General features: G+C 40.3%; 1 protein-coding gene across 2 annotated transcripts in view; it reads left to right on the top strand.

Annotated features, from left to right (window-relative positions):
- Positions 1–21940, top strand: part of PCMT1 (protein-L-isoaspartate (D-aspartate) O-methyltransferase) — a 41882-nt gene that overhangs the window by 14619 nt on the left and 5323 nt on the right. For both annotated transcript variants that reach the window (XM_053460882.1, XM_053460883.1), the window contains exons 2-6: positions 1828–1932; positions 2074–2105; positions 2560–2664; positions 15902–16022; positions 19072–19157. In XM_053460882.1, the coding sequence (XP_053316857.1) occupies positions 1828–1932; positions 2074–2105; positions 2560–2664; positions 15902–16022; positions 19072–19157 (449 nt within the window). The remainder of the gene's footprint in view (positions 1–1827; positions 1933–2073; positions 2106–2559; positions 2665–15901; positions 16023–19071; positions 19158–21940) is intronic.

Below are 21940 nucleotides of genomic sequence, written 5' to 3'. Positions count from 1 at the left end.
GACGGCTTTGATAAAGGGTTACAACCTGCTACTATCAAGGTCCAGATTTCGGCACTGAGCAACTTCTTGGACTCCAATCTGGCTTCCCATCCCTGGATCTCCAGATTTTCTAAGGGGATGTGCAGGCTTCGCCCTAGGCTCCGTCTGTCGGTTCCACCTTGGGACCTTAACCTCGTGTTGCACCAACTCACCACGTCTCCTTTTGAGCCTCTAGAGGATACCTCTCTGAAGCTGCTCACCTACAAGGTTGTCCTTCTAGTAGCCCTCACCTCCGCTAGGAGGGTGAGCGAGCTCCAGGCTCTCTCCAGAGTGGAACCTTTTTGCAGGATTCTACCGGACTGCATTATCCTCCGTTTGCCACCAGAGTTTCTCCCTAAAGTAGTCTCACCTTTCCATTCGGATCAGGAGATCGTCCTACCTACTTTATGTCCGGATCCCAAGAATCCCAAAGAGCTGGAACTCCACTCGCTAGACCTGTGGAGGTGTATCCTGTCTTATCTCTCGCGTACGTCTGCCTGGAAGAAATCCAACTCTCTCTTTCTGTCCTTTGCGGGGACCCGCAAGGGCAGATCAGTATCCAGGGCTTCCGTAAACAGCTGGCTTAAGGACACAATCACCTTATGTTACATCTCCGCGGGAAGAGTACCTCCCTCCGGCCTGAAGGCACACTCGACCAGATCCGTCTCGACTTTCTGGGCTGAACTCTCCGGGGTGAATCCGTCTCTCATTTGCAAGGCAGCGACCTGGAGGTCGATTCATACGTTTGTAAGGCACTACAGGCTGAATCTTCATCTCTCAGACGAATCTCAATTTGGTCGTCGTGTCCTGCAGACTGGAATCCTTCCCTCCCTATCTTGCTAATTCTTCTCATGTGCCACCTGGAATGGCAAGGAAAGTGAGAATTCTTACCTGGGAATTCCTTTTCCTTGTCCATTTCCAAGGTGGCACACTTTTACTCCCACCCACTAAATTTACTTTTGCTTGTCTATTATTGGTCTGAGTCTTTCTTTTTAACCACACTGGGGAGGAAGGGAGAGGTCTCCTTTTTTTATAGTGTTTCCTGCCCTACCTGGTAGGCTGAGCCTTCTTCTTCTCATGTGCCACCTTGGAAATGGACAAGGAAAAGGAATTCCCAGGTAAGAATTCTCACTTTCCATTTTTAACAAAAAAGCGATGTAAGAAAAAATGTAAAAATAGGTGCCCAAACACCTCCAGCCTCCCCTGCTAGAAGTATGCATTAAAAAATAAATGTATTGCCCCCAAGGTATAAAAATTAAAAAAAATATGTAGAATATAAGGGAGCATTTTTTGCCCTTATAAACGTAACTTGTATTTATAGCCCTATAACATTAAAACATTAGGTATTTCTAGGCTCAGGACAAATATAATTTAGGCAGGTAGATGAGTAAAATATTTTTTTTTCTCACCATATTTTAGAAAATGTTATCAAATCATCATATTATCCAAAAAATTTAATACATCGTATTCTTATTTCTATTTAATTTAGATTCAAATGGATTTTTGAAGAATTTAGCAATTTTTTTTTTCTTTTCTTTTGTGCTTGGGGGTTCACGTGCTCATGTGCTCCTATGGAGGAGCCTCCACTGATATTAGGTGTTCTACATAATGGTATCTAAAGAAAGCTCTTACAGGGAACCTTTTTGAATCTTGGAATGTTTGATGTGTAATCTGAAGATGATTAGGCACTCATATCCTACCACATATTATGTGATAAAAACATTTGGATTTAATTTTATATTGAAAAAAACTAATTTACTGTGTCAGATTCTCATATATTACTTTTTCCCTCCCTTTAATGGCTTTCAGAAAACGGAATAATTAAATCAGATCGTGTATTTGAAGTAATGCTGGAAACAGATCGCAGACACTATGCAAAATGTAATCCATACATGGACTCTCCTCAGTCAATAGGTAATACTACCTCTTTAATGCAAACCGTAGTATATATGTACTTTTGCTAAATCTGACAACTGTTCCATCTTTTGTGTGTGGGGGGGGGTCCTTCATTTGCAAATTAGTGTCTAAAAGGCTTATTTTTTTTCTTCTCAACAGGTTATCAAGCAACAATTAGTGCGCCACACATGGTAAGGTTTACTTCATGGAATAACTAAGTGTATGTGACTGGTTCTTCACTCCTTAGCTCTGTAATATGTTACAGTGCTGTTTGCCTGGGTAGATAATATACCTAACCCCCAGATTACATGCTAACCCAATAGGTATGGCAAGAAAAACATTCCCCAAGAGAACCCACTTACCTTCCCTAATGTTCCGAGCCTCAAAGGTTCTTGTTACAAAATACATACAAATGCAATAACAAGGAAAACCATCCCAGGGAAACAAAATAATTGGGACGTAAGGTGCCTTAACCACAAACGTTCCCATAACAAAATACACAAAAATAATTATATAAAGTGATTGTTAAATCTTATCATTGAGACAACAGGAGGAATCATCCATGTTCTTAAGCATTTCTTGTTATAAAATGTTCCACAATACTTAGTCTAATGTCTGCAATTGTTTCAATCTTATTTCTTTCAGCATGCATATGCGCTAGAACTCCTTCATGACCAGTTACATGAAGGTGCCAAAGCTCTTGATGTAGGGTCAGGAAGTGGAATCCTTACTGCATGCTTTGCCAGGATGGTAAGATCATCATATCCATATATATGGACGTTAGCTTTTTGCAGTTGTAAGGTGTATACTATGACAACACCTGTACCTTTTTATAGAAATTGTATAAAACTCTGAAAATGTATTCCACTGCATCTCCAAATTATGGAAATACCCCTCGTGTAGGTGTTTTTAAGGGTTTTGGAAGTTACAGGGCACAACATGCCCATTCGCTTTACCAAACTTTTGAGAGGCATATGACTCTCGCTTGGTACTGTTTAGCAGCTCACCAGCTCAACATGCATCCACAAAAGTATATCTTCTTGTAGAGCAGACAGCCCAGGTTTTTTCAATAGGAGCATCTGGACGCATGCAAGCATTTGGTCAAAAATCTCTGCTGAAGGGAGCCATAACATTATTTTTAACTTTTCACATACTTTTCAATGTTTGTCGCATGCAACTGCAGAGAAACTCGCTGAAATGTATTTAGCTGCAGACCCAGAGGGTCATCAGCCGATTTGAAGAAGAAAAAAAAGTTTTTTAAAATGTGGATGAAATCTTGCTTTTCTTGCAGGTCAGTGCAGTGATTTTCTGCCAAGTGATCATATTCTGGATTAGCTGGTAATCTGTTGGCTACTTTTTAAAATGTATTTTATTTTAAAAGGTATGTTAACATGCAGCCTGCTCCATGCAATGATCAAAGGTGAACGAGAGAGATGAATAACAGAAAAAAGTTTATTGTAAAAAAAAGTTATGGCTGTAGGAGGCCAGATGGGGATGGGATCAGGACAAAAGAATGTGCAAAGACACTATGTTCCCAAAATACGGTACATAGTCATATGAAAAAGAAAGTACACTCTCTTTGAATTCTATAATTTTACATATCAGGACATAACAATCATCTGTTATTTATCTGGTCTAAATATTAGGTAAATACAACAACACATGACATATTATACCCTGTCATGATTTATTCAATAAAAATAAAGCCGGAATGTAGAAGCCATGTGTGAACTACATCAAATGATTCAATAGATTTCTCACATGAACACATGGTCTTTACGACGTTTCGTCAGTTCATTGAGGCTTGTGAGCGTTTGTTAATGCACAGCTTTCTTAAGGTCCCACCACAACATTTCGATCGTGTTAAGGTCTGGACTTTGACTGGGCCAATGCAACACCTTGATTCTCTTCTTTTTCAGCTATTCTGTTGCAGATTTGCTGGTGTATTTTGGGTTTAATCAAATGTGGCGCTGTGCATCATCAACAACTCCACTCTCGTCCAAAGGACATTGTTCCAGAAGTATTGTGGTTTGTTCAGATGCAACTTTGCTAATCTAAGCTGTGCTGCCATGTTCTTTTTGGGGAGAAGAGGCTTTCTCCTGGCAACCATTCCAAACAAACCATAGTTTTGTTAATTAATTTACATGCTAACTGAGGCCTATAAAGTCTGAAACTTTTTTTTATTTTTTGCAATTTCTCTGAGCGTTGCACGGTCTGACCATGGGGTGAATTTTCTGGGACGTCCACTCCTGGCAACTGTCTTGAATGTTTTCCACTTTTGAATAATCTTTCTCACTGTAGAATTATGAACATAATACCGTATTTGCTCGATTATAAGACGACCCTGATTATAAGACGACCCCCCAAATCTGAATATTAATTTAGGGAAAAAAAGAAAAAGCCTGAATATAAGACGACCCTATAGGAAAAAAGTTTTACCATTAAATGTTAATTCATCTAAACCTTTTTTTTTTATATAAAAGCTATGATTGAGGAAAATATTTTGGTATTTCCTTCTATTTTCCAACCTGCCCCCCAGTTATGCACATCTGCCCCAGAAATGCCTTATACCCCCTATATGCCACTGTGCCCCATGATATGCCTTTTGACCCCCTATCTGCCACTCTGCCTCCAGAAATGCCTTATACCCCTATATGCCACACTGGCATTTAGAGGGTTAAAAGGCGTATTATGGGGAAGAGTGGCATATAGGGAGGTTTAAGGCATTCAGGAGGCAGAGTGGCGTATAGAGGGTTAAAAAGGCATTTCTGGAGGCACAGTGGCATTAAGGGGGTTAAAAGGCATTTCACAGAGCACTCTGCCTCCAGAAATGCCTTATGCCCCCCATTTAACACTTTCCGCCCCCCCCCCCCAAACTTACCGGTGCTTCTGACTTCCCTGTCATGTAGCCGGGGCAGCTTGTAGATCCCACGCGCTTACGCTGCAGCCGGAAGGAGGCGTGGTGCGGGGAACTCTGATCTCTGACAGCCGGGGAAGGTCTGCGCGATGGACGCAGACAACCCCCGCTGCTAGCCACACCTCCTTCCTGCTGCAGCGGAAGTTGTCTACGCGAATCGCGTAGACATCTACACACTGCCCCAGCTACACACCGGGGAGAAGCACCGGTAAGTGGGGCGGGGAGACAGGAGGATCCAGGTCCCCTGCAGCTGCGGGGGGGGGATCTGGATCTTAGTCGTTTCATAGTCAGACCTATTTGAGGTCTGATTAGAAAACGACCCCGATTATAAGACGAGGGGTATTTTTCAGAGCATTTGCTCTGAAAAAAACCTTGTCTTATAATCGGGCAAATACGGTAATTAGCACACATGATGAATAGCAGCCTAAAAAACTGTCAGATCCCTGCTGCAATTAACGGGATCAAACCCTATACCGCAGCTAGCCAGTTGGAGATTAAGTAAAATGAAAATATTTTAGTGGATTTTTGTGCACTTAACCTGTGCAAACATTTTTAACCAATGTGAAGTGTTTTTGAGAAAAAAAAACAAAACAATATTTGTTAGCCAAGTAACTGCACGCCATGTGCCTAAATGCTCCTAGTGAAATACCACAAGTTGTCTCCAGAAATATATAGTTTGTTGGTTATTCATCTTTATAATTACAAACCAATATACAAACTGTAAAAATTAGCATTTTAAACAGCAATATATACCTTAAAATAAGTGCCCTACAATTGACACAAATATAAAAGAATTCTATACATAAAATTCCTATTTGCTTTGTATGATTATCATACAAAGCCTGCAAACTTGTTTTTTTTTCACTTTTTAAAATAAGTACCGTATTTACTTGATTATAAGAAGACTTTGATTATAAGATGACCCCCCCCCCAAATTTTAATATTAATTTAGGAGAAAAAGCCTGAATATAACACTACCCTATTAGAAAATACTTTTACTAGTAAATATTAATTCACATGTAAAGATTTTCCATATTTAATAAAAACTATGATTGAGAAAAAAATAATTGTTTTTATTTCCTTTTGTTTGTCAACCTGCTCCCAGATATGCCTTAAACCCCCCTATTTGCCACTCTGCCCCCCCCAGATATGCCTTATACCCCCTATATGCCACTTTGCCTCCTTGATATGCCTTATTCCCCCTATATGCCACTCTGCCTCCCTGATATTTCTTTTAACCCCCTATATGCCACTCTACCTCCAGAAAGCCCTTATACCCCCCCATATGCCACTCTTACCCTCCCCCCAACTTACCAGTGCTTCCCTAGACTTCTCCCCGTGCTTCAGATTCCCTGGTGTCAAGTGGGGAAGCCGGTGGAGGTCTGTGTGATGCGCGCAGACAACCTCCGCTGCTACTGCCGGCACTTCTGCCGTGGCTTCTATGAATGAGCACCAGAAGTTCATGTGACACCGGTGCATCACACAGACTTCCACCGGGTGCTAGAGAGGAGGATCCAGGCCCCCTGCAGTGCTGCAGGGTATCTGGATCTTAGTCTTGTGGTCAGACCTCTGATTATAAGATGACCTTGAATATAAGATGGTTATTTTTTTTTAAAAAACCCTTGTCTTACAATCGAGCAAATACGGTATTTATACTAAATTACGGCATATATGTATGTATATGTGTATATATACAAAAGAAAGCCCATCTGCCCTTCGAAAATCTTTAATTTGTGCAGTTACAGTAAAGGTGAAAAAAGAAATCGTTAAACGAACATCATAAAAAAGAAAAAAGACTGTAGTTTTTCTTTTGGTACAAAATACCCCCAATTAGGGGTTAATATGTATTCTAAAACAAAAATATACAGAGTGGCAGCTTGAATGCACAAGAGGATCTGAACAGTTCCCCATTTGCTGAGCCGGTGGTACAGCTGACGGGAGGAAAGTATCTTCCTGCACTTTATTCTCCCATGCATTTCCGGAAGGGGCAGCAAGAAAATGTAAAAAGACCACACCGCTATCGTATCCAGAACATTGAAGTAGTTGACTGCATCGGGACCTGTCAAACAACTTGAAAGTGCAGGCGGTTTTTCGGGTGTTGCGGGCAACGCAAAGGCAGCGTTGAGGGAATGTGTGGGAAATCTGCAGTTCATGTAAGGGGGTGGGGGAGTTTGTATGAACGAGTATGCATGATTGAGGGAATGAATGAGTATGTGTGATTGAGGGAATGCAATTCTTCACTCTCTCTAAAAGCTTTGACAGAATGTTGGCGGGAGCAGGCGGGATTGGGCACATATGTTGCTGGAGCAGGCGGGAGTGGAACACACTGGTAATGGTTTAGAAATTCAGCAGACGGGAGCGGGATTAAGAAAACAGTCCCGTGCAGGGCTCTACATTGAAGCACCTAAGCTGAGTCTAGGAACATAGTCAGTTTAGACTGCCCCAAAGTACTTCGCTTATTCCTTTTGTACTAATAGGGGGGAAAATTCTTACCGTAAACTGTTTATCATAAGTTTTAACTTTGATTATGTACTTACTGTGTAACAATGCCCCATTATTAGTTTGTGCTCCATCTGCAGTTAAGAACCATTTAGTTCATCTAGCCTGCCCCCCCTTTTTTTTTTTTTTTAAACATTGCTCCATATAAATTGCCACTTTCTGCTGAGTGCAGTTTCAGAGATCAGAGTTTGCTCTGTCAGCTAATGTCTCTCTCCGTTCCTATAATCCTCTGTATGCAAGACCATTATTCACCACATCCAGTGCCAAGTATTCCCACAACAAACCGCAACCTAGTTGTTACGGTGGAAACTTAAAAGCAATGAAGTTATTTCTAGATTGTGTTAAGCCGATGTCTCGCATGTTCAGTGGGGTACTGACCTTTGCCGTTTTGTTTCATCCATATTTGGTTCCGGTATTTCTAAAAACAGATTAATAAAGTGAGGTGTATGTTTTTGTAAGAAAGCTGAAATTAAAAGCCATTGTGTTTAAATGTTTTTTTAATTAAATCTTGTTAAAAAGTTACTCATTAAGAGTGGATGTCGCATTGTCCTATAAATTGATAGTATCTCCAAGTAGCTGATCTTTGAAGGAACTGAGAACTGTGACAAAGAAGATCCCCTTGAACTCAAATGAGCAATCTAGATATATTAAACATTGGAGAGTGAACTAGACAGCAAAAATTGTGTAGTGATCTCCATGCTGCCTAGAGGTTTGGCTTTTTAACTTGTAACAGACCAGCACAGCTGATGATGATCAGATATCTTCTGGTCAATAGGAGTGATCTGATCATTATAGCAGTAAAAAAAAATAATAAAAAAATTGTAATACATAATTATTACCTGATCGCTTGTCGTGTCATGTTTGGTCACTGATTATTGATCGGTTTCCCTGATCAATGTCAGTGGCATAAACTTGTCACTTGCATGTGATCTGATAGCTATACATATATGAAAAGAACAATATATATTTAATCTAATAAAATGCTATTAATTGATTACTTTTTTGGTCACTAATTATTGAACCATCTTACTTCAATAGCCAGGGACCTAATCTTATAATCATCCTTAACGCTATACAGTCATACCTGGGAACTTCTTGGCTCCGGCTACCCGGAGCCTTCCCGCTGGTGTCGGTGGGCAGAGTTCCTGCTGGTGTCAGTGGGCGGAGTTCCTGCTGGCGTCGATGGGCACACCCCCATATAAAGGAAAATGGGCGGGGAGCGGGGCGTGTCAGGACCCCGTGTCCCGGAGGATTCGGGTCTTGACCCGGAGAACTGGAGGAGTCAAAACGGAGAGTTCCCAGGTACTGTATACATAACATCTAACTATAACTATCCACCAACACAATCTTAGTATTACCCCTTATGCTGTCAGCTTAGTCCTATTTTCACTAAACTGAAAGGTAAGGGGGTGACTGAGGTCTTTGTGCTTTCAGGGAATGTATGGTTTTATGGGGTTAAATTGATATTTGGGACCTTTACTGTGTCGCAAATGAGACATGGGTCCAGTAAAGTTATCTGTCAAAATTCCAAGTTTGAAGACTTAAATGCGCATGTTCCAGTTTTGACTCCACAATGCTTGAGAAACATTACTTATCTATGCATGTGGGATATTGCTGTACTCAAGGGGTGTAACTGAACACAAATCAAGACCTTTTTTGTTCTTTCACATATCACCATGTTTATTTTTGGTGGATACTGCAAAGTGGATGTGAAAAATGCTATCTTTTTTGTTAGACTAACTTTGGAAGGTGCTGGTGTGGAATTTTAGGGGGTTAAAATGAAATATGGGACCTCTACTCCTATTCCATGTTTGAAAACTGTAATGCACATGTATATGGGGTATTCCTGTGGACAGGGACTGTTTCTGAATACAAATCACAAGTTGTTTCAGTAATTTTATGTACCAAGGGAAAGAAATGTACTGAAATATTGTATTTGGATAGAATGGGTTTGATAAAAATTAAAGTTTACTGCAATGTTTAGGACAGGCTGTCGTTAAAATGGTTAAATCAAGTGTTAAAATACCCCTAGTAAAATACTTTTTATAGAAGAAACTGCAAAAATCTTTACTAATTTTTCTCACGTTTTTAGATTTTTCTATACTTTTCCCATACTAAATGAAAGTTTATATATGCAATTTTTTTTGTTTTTAAAGCCCTGCGTGTGCTGAAAAAAACAATATGTATTTTGTGCCGGTGCACTAAATGAGTTCGTGGGGAATCAGAGTTGAATAAAGACAAAGCAAAAACATAAAAGCTGCTCTGGTCATTTAGTGCAAGAATGGAAAAAAAAAACCCGGTCCTGAAGGGGTTATATAGACCAGGGAAGGACAGTATGTATAGCCTACATTTTGTACTTCTTGTTACTAGTGGGTGCCTCTGGTATTGGGATCTATACATATTTCATTAGCAATATTGCTAATTTTAATCCTAATTGATAAGATATGTCTTTTTACAGATCAGAATGCATTGCCAAACACCAATTTACATTCAACAGTCAAGCCTACACACACACATCAGTTTAACACCTCTTTTTTGCCTCTAAATCCACTTCATACATGGATCTCCTAGAGCTCATGTCTGTTGTGCTAGACAGCTTTTCAACAAAGCCTGGGACAGAGGTGCAGAAGCCAGACTGCCACTCATGTTTTGTCCTTAATGGGGCTGGTCGCCATGAGGTTGGTTACTGGCTTGCTACAAAGGTCTGCAATGGGGAAGTTTTACTTTCCTGAGAGGGTGGTAGAAGAATGGAACAGCCTCTCATCAGAAGTCATATATATAAACATGCATGGGGAATGCATAAATGTATCCTAAAGCTAAGATGAAGGCTAGGTGGGCCAAAATGGTTTTATGTGCATAGGCTTAATAGAAAGTATGTTTTTTTTTTTGTTTTTTTGTTTTTTTTTTCAGGCTTATTGAGGGAGCAGATGAATTCTAGGTGGAGATAACTGCTAAATATGATTTTAGTAAATGAATTCTGTAGGGCTGCAACTAACGATTATTTTAATAATCGATTAGTTGGCCGATTATTTTTTGATTAATCGATTAATCGGATAAAAAAAAACAATATGCAAATTTTTCGTTTATTTAAAATAATTTAATGAACTGGATGTTAAAAAACAACTTAAAATTTACATTAACATTCTTATTTTGTTATGATGTAATAAAAAACAATATTTTCAAAGTACAAGAACCCAAACACAATATTTATGAAACAAAATAACCCCAAACATTCTGAAAAGAGGTGGACTATTACTGTTCAAGAAACTTTGCCCCAGCCCTGGCACTTTGCACCCAGCACTTTGCACCCAGCACTTTGCACCCAGCACTTTGCACCCAGCACTTTGCACCCAGCACTTTGCCCCAGCCCTGGCACTTTGCACCCAGCCCTGGCACTTTGCACCCAGCACTCAGCACTTTGCACTCAGCACTTTGCACCCAGCACTTTGTATCCAGCACTTTGCCCCAGCCCTGGCACTTTGCACCCAGCACTTTGCCCCAGCCCTGGCACTTTGCACCCAGCAAGCACTTTGTACACAGCACTCAGCACTTTGCACCAGCACTTTGCACTTTGCACCCAGCCCTGGCACTTTGCAGCCAGCCCTGGCACTTTGTACCCAGCACTGGCACTTTGCACCCAGCACTTTGCACTGTGCCCCTGCACCCAGTCTCCAACTCTGCCCTGCACCCAGCCCTGCCCCCACACTCACACTCTGCCCTGCACCCACTCTGCCCTGCACCCACTCTGCCCTGCACCCACACTCACACCCTGCCCTGCATCCCCACCCCCACTCTGCCCTGCACCCAGTCTCCCACTCTGCCCTGCACCCACACTCACACCCTGCATCCCCACCCCCACTCTGCCCTGCACCCAGTCTCCTGCCCTGCACCCCCCACCCCCACTCTGCCCTGCACCCCCACCCCCACACCCTGCATCCCCTGAAACCCCACCCCCACCCCACCGTGGACCCCCACCCCCGCGAACCGCTCTGTGCGAATGGAGCCACTCGCACAGAGCGAACCGCTCTGTGCGAATGGAGCCACTCGCACAGAGCGAACCGCTCTGTGCGAATGGAGCCACTCGCACAGAGCGAACCGCTCTGTGCGAATGGAGCCACTCGCACAGAGCGAACCGCTCTGTGCGAATGGAGCCACTCGCACAGAGCGAACCGCTCTGTGCGAATGGAGCCACTCGCACAGAGCGAACCGCTCTGTGCGAATGGAGCCACTCGCACAGAGCGAACCGCTCTGTGCGAGTGGCTCTGTGCGATCTGTGCACATAGACATGAAGAATACTTACCTCCGGAACGCGTCACATCCGTCACGTAGCTAGAAGGCGGAGACTGCAGAGCGTGTAGCAGAAGCGGGGAACGCTCGCGGAGGTAAGTAAAAGGAGCCGAGTGCTCCAACAACGAATCGATCACTCGATTAATCGATAACGGAAATCGTCGACAACGATTTCCGTTATCGATTATTATCGATTTTATCGATTCGTTGTTTCAGCACTAGAATTCTGGGTTATTTTGAGAAATTACTATTAAAAAAAAAAATCCCGCAGCAACATGTTTAATCTGTCATGTGACACAGCACTGAGATTGCTATGATCCACCTGAATGTGCTGCCATAATACATTGAACATGGATATATAATATGCATTCAGGCATACCCCACATTAAAGAACAAAATGGGGTCCAGAGCATGTACAGCTCTACATTTTTTCACTTGTCAATGAATGTACTGTACTGTAACGCTCAGGTAATTTCCACCACAAAACACACTGCTCAAAAAGACGAACTGACGTGCTAGCCTGATGCTGTTATGTGCCTGTTCGTGCAAAAAAAAATCACTAAAACAATACAATAAATAATTTAAAACAAAGTGAGCTAAGTGATGTCATTGTGACATCACTGGCACTAATAACATGTTCAAGAGGTCCCTAAGAGGACCTCTAACCATTTAAAAAAAAAAATATATATATATATATATATATATATATATATATATATATATATATAATACAAAAATAAATAAAACAAATAATAAAAAAAAGAAAAAAATCCTTACATCCCATCGCCTTAACACAAGCATAAAAATTCCATGACTAATGTACACCTTTTATTATTTGTTTTAGATAGCACCATCAAATTTCAAGTATGGAAATCTATATAAATTAGGTATTTCTGAAATCAGGATACCTGAATTGATAAATCTGGAGGGGATTTGTCATCACTTTACCTAATTTTGTGAGGATTCAAATTATTATTTTTTTTCTAATTTTCGCTAGTTTTTACTAAATTTCTCGTCCTAAATTTTCAACTAATCTATGACTATGGTTTTAAAAGAAAGCTCTATCTTCCTTGAAAAAACAATATATATAGTTTACATGGGTACACTATTCACAGGAAAAATGAATAGCTGGGCTGACAAAAATACTGCAAAAATGGCAACATTGCTATGGGACTTTTACTCATTCTCTCATGTCTCCCTTTCTGCACCTCCCCTTCTCTTACATCTAATTGTTGTGTCTTTGCCTGCTTTTCTGCGACCCAGGCCTCCCAGAGCACTTCTGCAAAAGGACAGTGCCTTTGGGCACACCTTCTCCCCTGATTAGAGAATGGGGAAAAGGCTGTCCTCATGACTCTGACTCTGTTCTTTTGCTGAAGTTGTCTGATTTAGAATAGTGCAGAAAGATTTGCAGAAAAAGAGAAGCTTTTCTGAACCTGCAAATCTATCTGCACCGTTCTGGCCTATCAGAGTACTTGCATAAGAGTCATACGGACAGCCTCTCCCCTGTTCCTCCTATTGGGGGAGAAGGTGTGCCCGGAGGCTCTGCCCTTTTTGTTGGTGGTCCAGGAGACTTAGTTCAAAGAGGAGCAGACAAAGACGAGAACTGGAGCTGCAGGAAAGGAGACAGGGACACGGAAGTGGTCAGCAGGGAAGGTAAGGAGACACTTAGAATATCCCCTGATTATAGGCTGCACCCCTAATTTAGAAATTTAAATTAGGGGGGCAAAGTGCAGCCTGTAATGGGGACAATATGGTATATGTGTACAGTTGTGATCAAGTTTACATACCCTTGGATGATTGGTAATATACGTATTATATGAGTGAGCAGGTAAAACACATTTCTTTTATTTCTTATGGGATTCATATTTAACTGTAGGTTGTAACAGAATGGTACAATCATAAAACAAAACATGGCAACAAGAAAAAAAGAAATGACCCCTGTTCAAAAGTCTGTATACCCATAGTTCTTAATACCGTTTATTGCCCCCTTTAGCATCAATGACAGCATGCAGTCTTTTGTAATAGTTGTCTATGAGGCCCCAAATTCTTGCAGGTGGTATAGCTGCCCATTCGCCATGGCAAAATGCCTCCAGGTCATGCAAAGTCTTTATACTTTTTAGAAGTTGTTAGGGCAATGGGATGCACAGGCTTTTTCTTTTTTTAATAATTTTATTTTTTTTAAAAAATAGTTTTTTGTGTTTTTTTTTGTTTTATTTTCTTTTTGTTATCAGTGCAGTATGGTTAGAGGTCCTCTTAGGGACCTCTTGACCATGTTATTAATGCCAGTGATATCACAATGACATCACTTAGCTCACTTTGTGTTTTTGTTTTTGTTTTTTTTAAATCACTAACAATTTTTTTTTCTTTGTTTTGGTTTTCAGCATGGTTTCTCACTCTCCTCCCTGGGGGGATCCCCCTGCGCCGATCACAATGTCTGTGATCTGTGCCTCATCGGAGCGATCGGATATCCCAGCGGGGGATATCCTGTCCTCCAATGACCTTCCGGGTGACGTCAGCAGTGACGCGACCTGGAAAGGAATGCCTAATCGGGCAATTCAAAATGGAACAGTTTGCCGGCGTTCGCGCTGGAAGCTGTTACATGAGATTGGGCAGCAGAAATCCAGCAATGCTGGCTTCTGCTGACAGAGGGGAGTCCAGGCTGTCAAATGACAGCCTGATCTCCCGTGTAGCGGCAGGTATGTGTCCCTGCCGCTGCAAGAAGGTCAGGACGTACCATTACGTCCATATGTGTTTCTTTATTTTTTCGATGTACCGGTACGTCCATAGGGGACTGAAGAGGTTAATACACTGATTGCAATTTAAAAAGCCACAGGTGTGGGTTACAGCAAATACATTGTACTATAGGTAATATCACTGTCCGATCACTGTCAGATTAAAAACAAATCAAAGGGCAGGGAAAATGGTGTGTAAATATGAACTAGCAAAGCTATCAGTGCAGAAGCTGTTTAGCAAATTTATATAAAATGATTTTAAAGAAAATATGTCAGATGATATTGCCATAGACACAGTATGGTTGGCACATAAAGCGGTTATGCGGGGTCTATTTATTCAACACACCGCTAGGGTAAATAAGGTACGTAAATCTCATATAACAGTGTTGAAATCCCAGTTGAGATCACTTCACTTATAAACTCACCCATCTAAAATTCTACTAACTAAAATAAAAATAAAAAAACCCCAGAGATTGAGATGAGTTAAACAACTATAAAACTGAATTGGCTATGAGACGACTTAAACATAATTATTATGAAAAAGGCAATAAAGCTGATTCACTCCTTGCTAATAAACTGAGACAAACAGTTTTCAAATCTCATATTTCTTTCGTGAAAAATGAACAGTGCTAGAGTATATAACCCAAAACATATTGTGTTTTGCTACATTTTATGACCATTTCTATAATTTGAGAACGGATCCTTCAATATTTCATCCACAAGTAAAGGACATACAAGATTTCTTGGAAACACTACCTTTACCTAAGATCTTTTATGGAAATATGGAATGCATAAGCAAATTGATTACCATAGAAGAGATAGAGGAGGTTATTAAATCTCTCTATCCTCATAAGGTACCCGGACCTGATGGTTTTTCAAATGCTTATTATAAAGTGTTTTGTTCGATTTTTAACACCATATCTTCAGCATCTTTTTAATAATTTATTGATACAAGGGACTATACCTAAAGAAATGCTAAAAGCTCATATTGTACGTATACCAAAACCTGGCAAATCTACTGATGCTGTGCTAATTACAGACCAATATCTCTTTTAAATGTGGATCTAAAAATGTTATGTCAAATGTCTTGGCATTGTCATGTGTTGGTGCTACTTTATAACTTGACGGATGTATATGATTTCTGGGGGCAGAGTGGCAAGCCTGGGGGCAGGTTGGCAAATAAAAGGAAATAAAAACAAAAAAAAATATTTTTCTCAATCACAGCTTTTCTTAAATATGAAAAAAAAGTTTACATGAATTAATAAAATAAAAGTTTCTTACAAGAATATCGTGAAGAATAATGTGATCACTGTTTTGTTCCACTGAATAAAATTTATGAAGGAGCCAAACAACTATGTAATAATAAATGGCTTCATATGTTCACTAGCCTTAAATAAGTGTTTTTTTTCTTGCATCATTGGTCATATTTTCAAAATCAACATTTCACAATTTCAGCTAGGTTATGCAAACTTTTGAGCACAACTGTATGTTTATAATCTCTCAAAAGTTAAGTAGTAGTTACTTTAACCATTGCTGTTCTTTCCATTTATAGGTTGGGCCTAAAGGACGTGTAGTAGGAATTGATCATATTAAAGAATTAGTAGAGGATTCTGTAAATAATGTAAAAAAAGATGATCCTACATTGCTTTCTTCTGGCCGTGTGAAACTGTTAGGTAAGTGTAATGCATACGATATTATAAAGTATCAAAACAGGCATTTATGTTGTTTATTTAACTTTGAAAACATTACATATTCCATCTTACAGTATTGCATTTAATGTGAACCAGATACATGAAAAGGGAAAATCTAAGGTTTTCCCCAACTGTTCTTTATTATTACTACTATTAATTTCAAGGAAAATGTAAGTAATTTATAAAATGAAAAATCAACATCATGTATGTTAACTCAAACTCTAATGAAATGCTCTCAATGTCCAAAATAAGAATAGTTATAATATTTAAAGACTAAACCATAAATACACAACAAACGCACAAGCAGCATATTCAGTTTTATTTAACACCATACTCTTTGAACAGTTGCTTTTCTAGGGAGAGAAGAACGTTCTTGCCAAAATATTTCTTCTGTAGTATGGCCTCAGACACATTCAAGCCAGATTTATTTGTGTGTCTGTATTCAATGCTTACCACATACTTTTGTTCATATAGTGTATTAGAACACCTAACCATTACACCAACATAGACTTTTATGACATTGCATTCTAAATACATACATTAATATGTAGTTTGTCACCTTTACAGCTTCCACTTTACTGAGAAGGCCTTCCACAAGATTTTGGAGTGTTTGTGTGGGAATTTTGGCCATTCATTCTGTAGAGCATTTGTGATGCTGGAGGAGAAGGCCTAGCTCGAAATATTCCCTTCACTAGCCCAACCCCATGAAATAGCCCCATACCTTTATCCCTCCTCCACCAAGTTTTGCAATTGGCACAATGGACTCTGGCAACATTCTCCTGGCATCTGTCAAGTGTGATTTGTCACTCCATGGAACACTTTCCACTGCTCCAGAGTCCATTCGCGGCATGCTTTATACCACTCAATCGCATTCCTTGAAACTCAGCTTTTTAGCTGATACCAGTGGAACTTTTGCTATGGCAACTTTATGCGGTATTTCACTGAGTTGCTGCTGTTCCTAAATGCTTGAAACTTTCCAATAATACCACTTACCATTGACTGTGGAATATCTAGCAGGGCTGACATTTCACCAACTGTCTTATTGCAAAGGTGGCATCACAGTACCAAGCTTGAATTCACTGAGCTCTTCACAGCCCATTTTCCCACAAATGTTTGTAAATGGAGGCTGCATCGTTAGGTGCTTGATTTTATACACCTGTGGCAATGGGTCTGATTGAGACACCTGAAATGAAGAATTAAGAGCTGTGTCCCAATATTTTTGTCCACTTAGTGTATGTTTAACTATATGTATGTGTGTCACTGTGCAGTATAAATGGTTCTCCTCTAATAAAAGGTTTTACCTCTTCACTTATTCTGGGGACCATGCCTCTCAGGGCAGCTTCTGTGGCTCGCCCTTTTGGGCAACAATTTTTTTTCCCAGTCTTGAGCTAAAGGCTCTTCTGGAGTGAACAATTGGACAAATCTTGGCTACCCCAAAAGAATTGTTCAGGGAATAATCTTTCTGTGAATGCAGAAGTCCCTATATGTAAATCTTTACAACCTAAGGCAATGCCTGGTGTGTGGTACGGGGGAAGACTCAGTTTCTGGTATCCTCTCAACCAAGTTCCAAGGTCAAACAAGAGTTTTTTTGATTCATTTTTGTTTGTACTGACACGGAAACTGGAAAGGAATCTGGAAAGTTCAGTCAGGATAATTTTTTTCATGGGTTGTAGCAGACATTCAGTAACTAGAGTCCTACCTTAAAGTCATTGGACATGGAGCCTCCAAGTTTCTAAGGACTTTCTTGAATTGATAACTAATAGCCAAAAACCTCAATGATCTCTCTTGAAGACCTTAAGTACACATCACTACAAATAACCACAAATATGAACTGGGGAGCTCCTATATAGTAGAAAAGGAGTCACATCAACGTACATTGATGATATGACATCCCTAGAAAATCTGAAATACACTAGGAGTGTGGTTCAATACACCTCTTGAGTTTGTGTGAGGTTCTGCATAAAGAATGGAGTCTTGACTTTATGTGCTACAGATGACGCTTCATGTCTACAAGATAGTATAGCAGCCACCGTCTTCCTGTGCCAGAATTGTTTTCCCACATTAAGATTCCAATTCATCCTGGAAAGCTTTTATAAGATGCTATATCCTATCGCTTTCAAGGCCTCTGAGGCAGCTGATGTACACCTGTAATCAATGGGCCAGGATCTGTTTTACCTTTATTCAGGGTCTGTTCTTACCTGTATTTTTGTCATTTAACAAAATGCAAAGTTGAGTAAACTGCATAAAAAATCTAGAGCAAATTAGTATTTGGTGTGACTACCCTTCAAAACAATCAATTCTTCTAGGTACAGTTGCAAAAAGTCAGGGATTCTGTAGGCATATGGTTAGGTATATGATTAAACAGTTATACCAAACGGGTGCTCCATTTAATATGTAGGTTGAAACGCAATCATTAACTTATTCAGGGTAAAGGTGCCGTCATACACCATCGCAAGAGCAAGCACAGCGACAAGGTAGCAAGGTCGCTCCCAGGCAGATATTTTACCATCATGTAGTATAATCAGGGTGCATGTAAATGGGCACCAAATTTGCTCTGCAGCATGACAAAGACCCCAAATACACAGCCACAGTCATTTTAAAACTTTATTAAGGGTAAAGAAGAACAAAAGTCCTAGAAGTTATGGTATGCCCCCATACAGAATCTCTGCCTGTACCTAGAAAAAATACCATGTCTATTTTTGAAAGCATTTACAGCAACTGTTTTCACCCCTTTTCTCACAGTACTGTATATCCCTTACATGTTCTACTAATGGAATACTGACAGATTAATTTAGGTATCTTTGCTCCTAATTTATATCCTTGAATAAATACATTTTGCAATCATTGACTTTTTTGGAATAATAATTGCATCATGAAATAGAACGTTTTCTCTGCTTTAAATAAGTGACTGATTTATAAAATCTGCATGTGTTTGTTTCTTTACCTGCAATGTTACAACACTCAATGTTTCTTTAGGAGGAACAGAACTTTTAAATGCTTTCTTTCTTTTCATATATTTTTTTTCTTTCAGTTGGAGATGGGAGAATGGGTTATCTAGAAGAAGCACCTTATGATGCTATTCATGTTGGGGCAGCAGCACCAGTTGTTCCTCAAGCAGTATGTAGATTGTATCTTTCTTGGCCTTTCACTTACATTTCACACAAGTCACGTCATACAGCTGATCTGACCGAATTAACAAATATATATGGGTAATTACTGGGGATGCACCGAAATTTCGGTGGCCAAGACGTATCGGCCGAAAATAGTATTATCGTCAAAATGCTGAAATAAAAAAAGACGGAAAATAGTCGTCCGCAGGGTGTCCTGCTGCTTACCTCTGCATTGCTCAGCAGCGTCTCTTGTTCCGTCCTGGGGAAGCGGAAACCCAGCGGAGTCACATGAATCTACGTCACCTCACATGACTCCACCTTATTCTTGCTTCCCCTGGGCGGGACAAGTCTGTGAGCGGCACCGGAAGATCTGCAGTTCAGGTAAGGGGATGGGAGAGGGTGTATGAACGAGTATGTGTCATTTAGGGAATGAATATCTGTAAATGAGTATATAAATGAGTGCATTAATGTTTAGGAATGAATGTGTGTGATAGCATGGATGTCTAAGTGGGGGGGGGCATGGTACAGGGAGGCTGTAAGTGATGTGCAGACCCCGTATGATTGTGCATGATACAAGTCTGATTGCTATTTTACATATATATGATTGCTAACACACTGCTATCATGACCAGGCATACCCAGATTCCAGCATGTACTGGTTGCCTAGGCATGATAGGAGTGTGATTGTGGTTAGCAATCATATACATTAATATTGTGTGTGTGTGTATATATATATATTTTTTTCTCCTATACAGTGAAGGAGAAATGTATTTGATCCCTTGCTGATTTTGTATGTTTGCCCACTGACAATGATCATTCTATAATTGTAACGGTAGGTTTCCTTAAACGGTGAGAGACAGAATAACCAAAAACTCCAACATTTTACTCAGTAAACAAAGTTTTTGATTCCCTATCAATCAGCAACTTTCTTAAAGGGAGTGCTCCTAATCTCAGCTTGTTACCTATATAAAAGACACCAGTCCACAGAATCAATCAGATTTCAAACTCTCCACCAAAGAGCTGTCCAAGGATGTCGGACAAGATTGTAGACCTACATAAGGCTGGAATGGGTTACGAGACCTACGCCAAGCAGCTTGGTGAGAGGGTGACAACTGTTGGTGCAATTATTCGCAGATGGAAGAAACCCAAATAACTGTCAACCTCCCTCGGTCTGGGGCTCCATGCAAGATCTCACCTTTTGAAGGTTCAATGATCGTGAGAACGGAGGAATCAGCCCAGATACATCTTGTCAATGATCTCAAGGCAGCTGGGACCATAGTCGCCAAGAAAATAATTGGTAACACTACGTTGTGAAGGACTGAAATCCCCTGCTCAAGAAAGCACGTGTACAGGCCTGTCTAAAGTTTGCCAATAAACATCTCCGTTATTTAGAGGAAAATTGGGTGAAAGTGTTGTGGTCAGATGAGACCAAAATCGAGCTATTTGGCATCAACTCAACTCGCCGTGTTTGGAGGAGGAGGAATGCTGCCTGTGACCCCAAGAACACCATCCCCACCATCAAACATGGAAACATTATGCTTTGGGGGGGGTTCTTCTAAGGGGACAGGACAACTTCACCACATCAAAGGGACAATGGATAGGACCATGTACTGTCAAATCTTTGGTGAGAACCTCTTTCCCTCAGCCAGGGCATTGAAAATGGGTTGTGGATAGGTGTTCCAGCATGACCATGACCCAAAACACACGGCCAAGGTAAATAAGGAGTGGTTCAAGAAGTACATTAAGGTCCTGGAGTGGCCTAGCCAGTCTCCAGACCTAAATCCCATAGAAAATCTGTGTTGCCAAACGTCAGCCTCGAAACCGTAATGACTTGGAGAGGATCTGCAAAGAGGAGTGGGACAATATCCCTCCTGAAATGTGAGCAAACCTGATTGCCAACAAGGGTTTTGCCACCAAGTCTTAAGTCATGATTTGCAAAGGGGTCAAATACGGTTTTGCTTGATTAAAAAAAAAAACAAAGTTTTATTCAGAGCAAATTCTCTGAAAAATACCTCTCCATATATTCGAGGTCATCTTATAATCGGACCTCAAATAGAGTCAGAGTGGAATATAGAGGGGTATAAGGCATATCTGGGGGCAGAGTGGCATATAAGGGGTATAAAGCTTTTGGGGGGCAGAAGTGCATAACTGGGGCAGGTTGGCAAATAAAAATATAACAAAATTAATTTTTCTCAATCTTGTCATTAAATATGAAAAAATATTTACATTAATATTTATTCGAAGGGCCATCTTATAATCAAAAATGCAAATCAATGTATAACGTATTTGAAATGCGTTATTCTGTTCTGTCTTACTGTTCAAATACACCTACCATTAAAATGATAGACTGATCATGTTTCTGTCAGTGGGCAAACGTACAAAATCAGCAGGGGATCACATTTTTTTCCTTCACTGTACATGGTGTCATTCAATCACATTGACAACTATCATGCCCAGGCAGCCATCACATGCTGGAATCATTCAGAGGATTATAGGAGTTTAATTGCAGGTATCAATCATATATATATTTTTTACATATATTTTTATATACATGGTGTCTTGGCATGATAAGAGTGTGATTGCCAACTGTTGGGATGGTGTATGACTTGTGATCCTATTCCAAATGCCACCCAGAACCTCCAATAAAAGTTTGTTCATGAACAGAACACCCCTATCATGACCAGACTCCAGCATGTACTGGCTGCCTTAGCATCATAGGAGTGTGATGGCTAACAGCAATCATGCTCATGCTGGAACCTGGGCATGATAGAAGTGTAATTGTTGCTAGCTT

Source organism: Spea bombifrons, chromosome 3 (assembly GCF_027358695.1).
Source record: "Spea bombifrons isolate aSpeBom1 chromosome 3, aSpeBom1.2.pri, whole genome shotgun sequence".
Lineage (NCBI taxonomy): Eukaryota > Metazoa > Chordata > Amphibia > Anura > Pelobatidae > Spea > Spea bombifrons.
The sequence above is the reverse complement of the archived record's forward strand: the minus strand, read 5'-3'. Positions and strand labels throughout refer to the sequence as shown.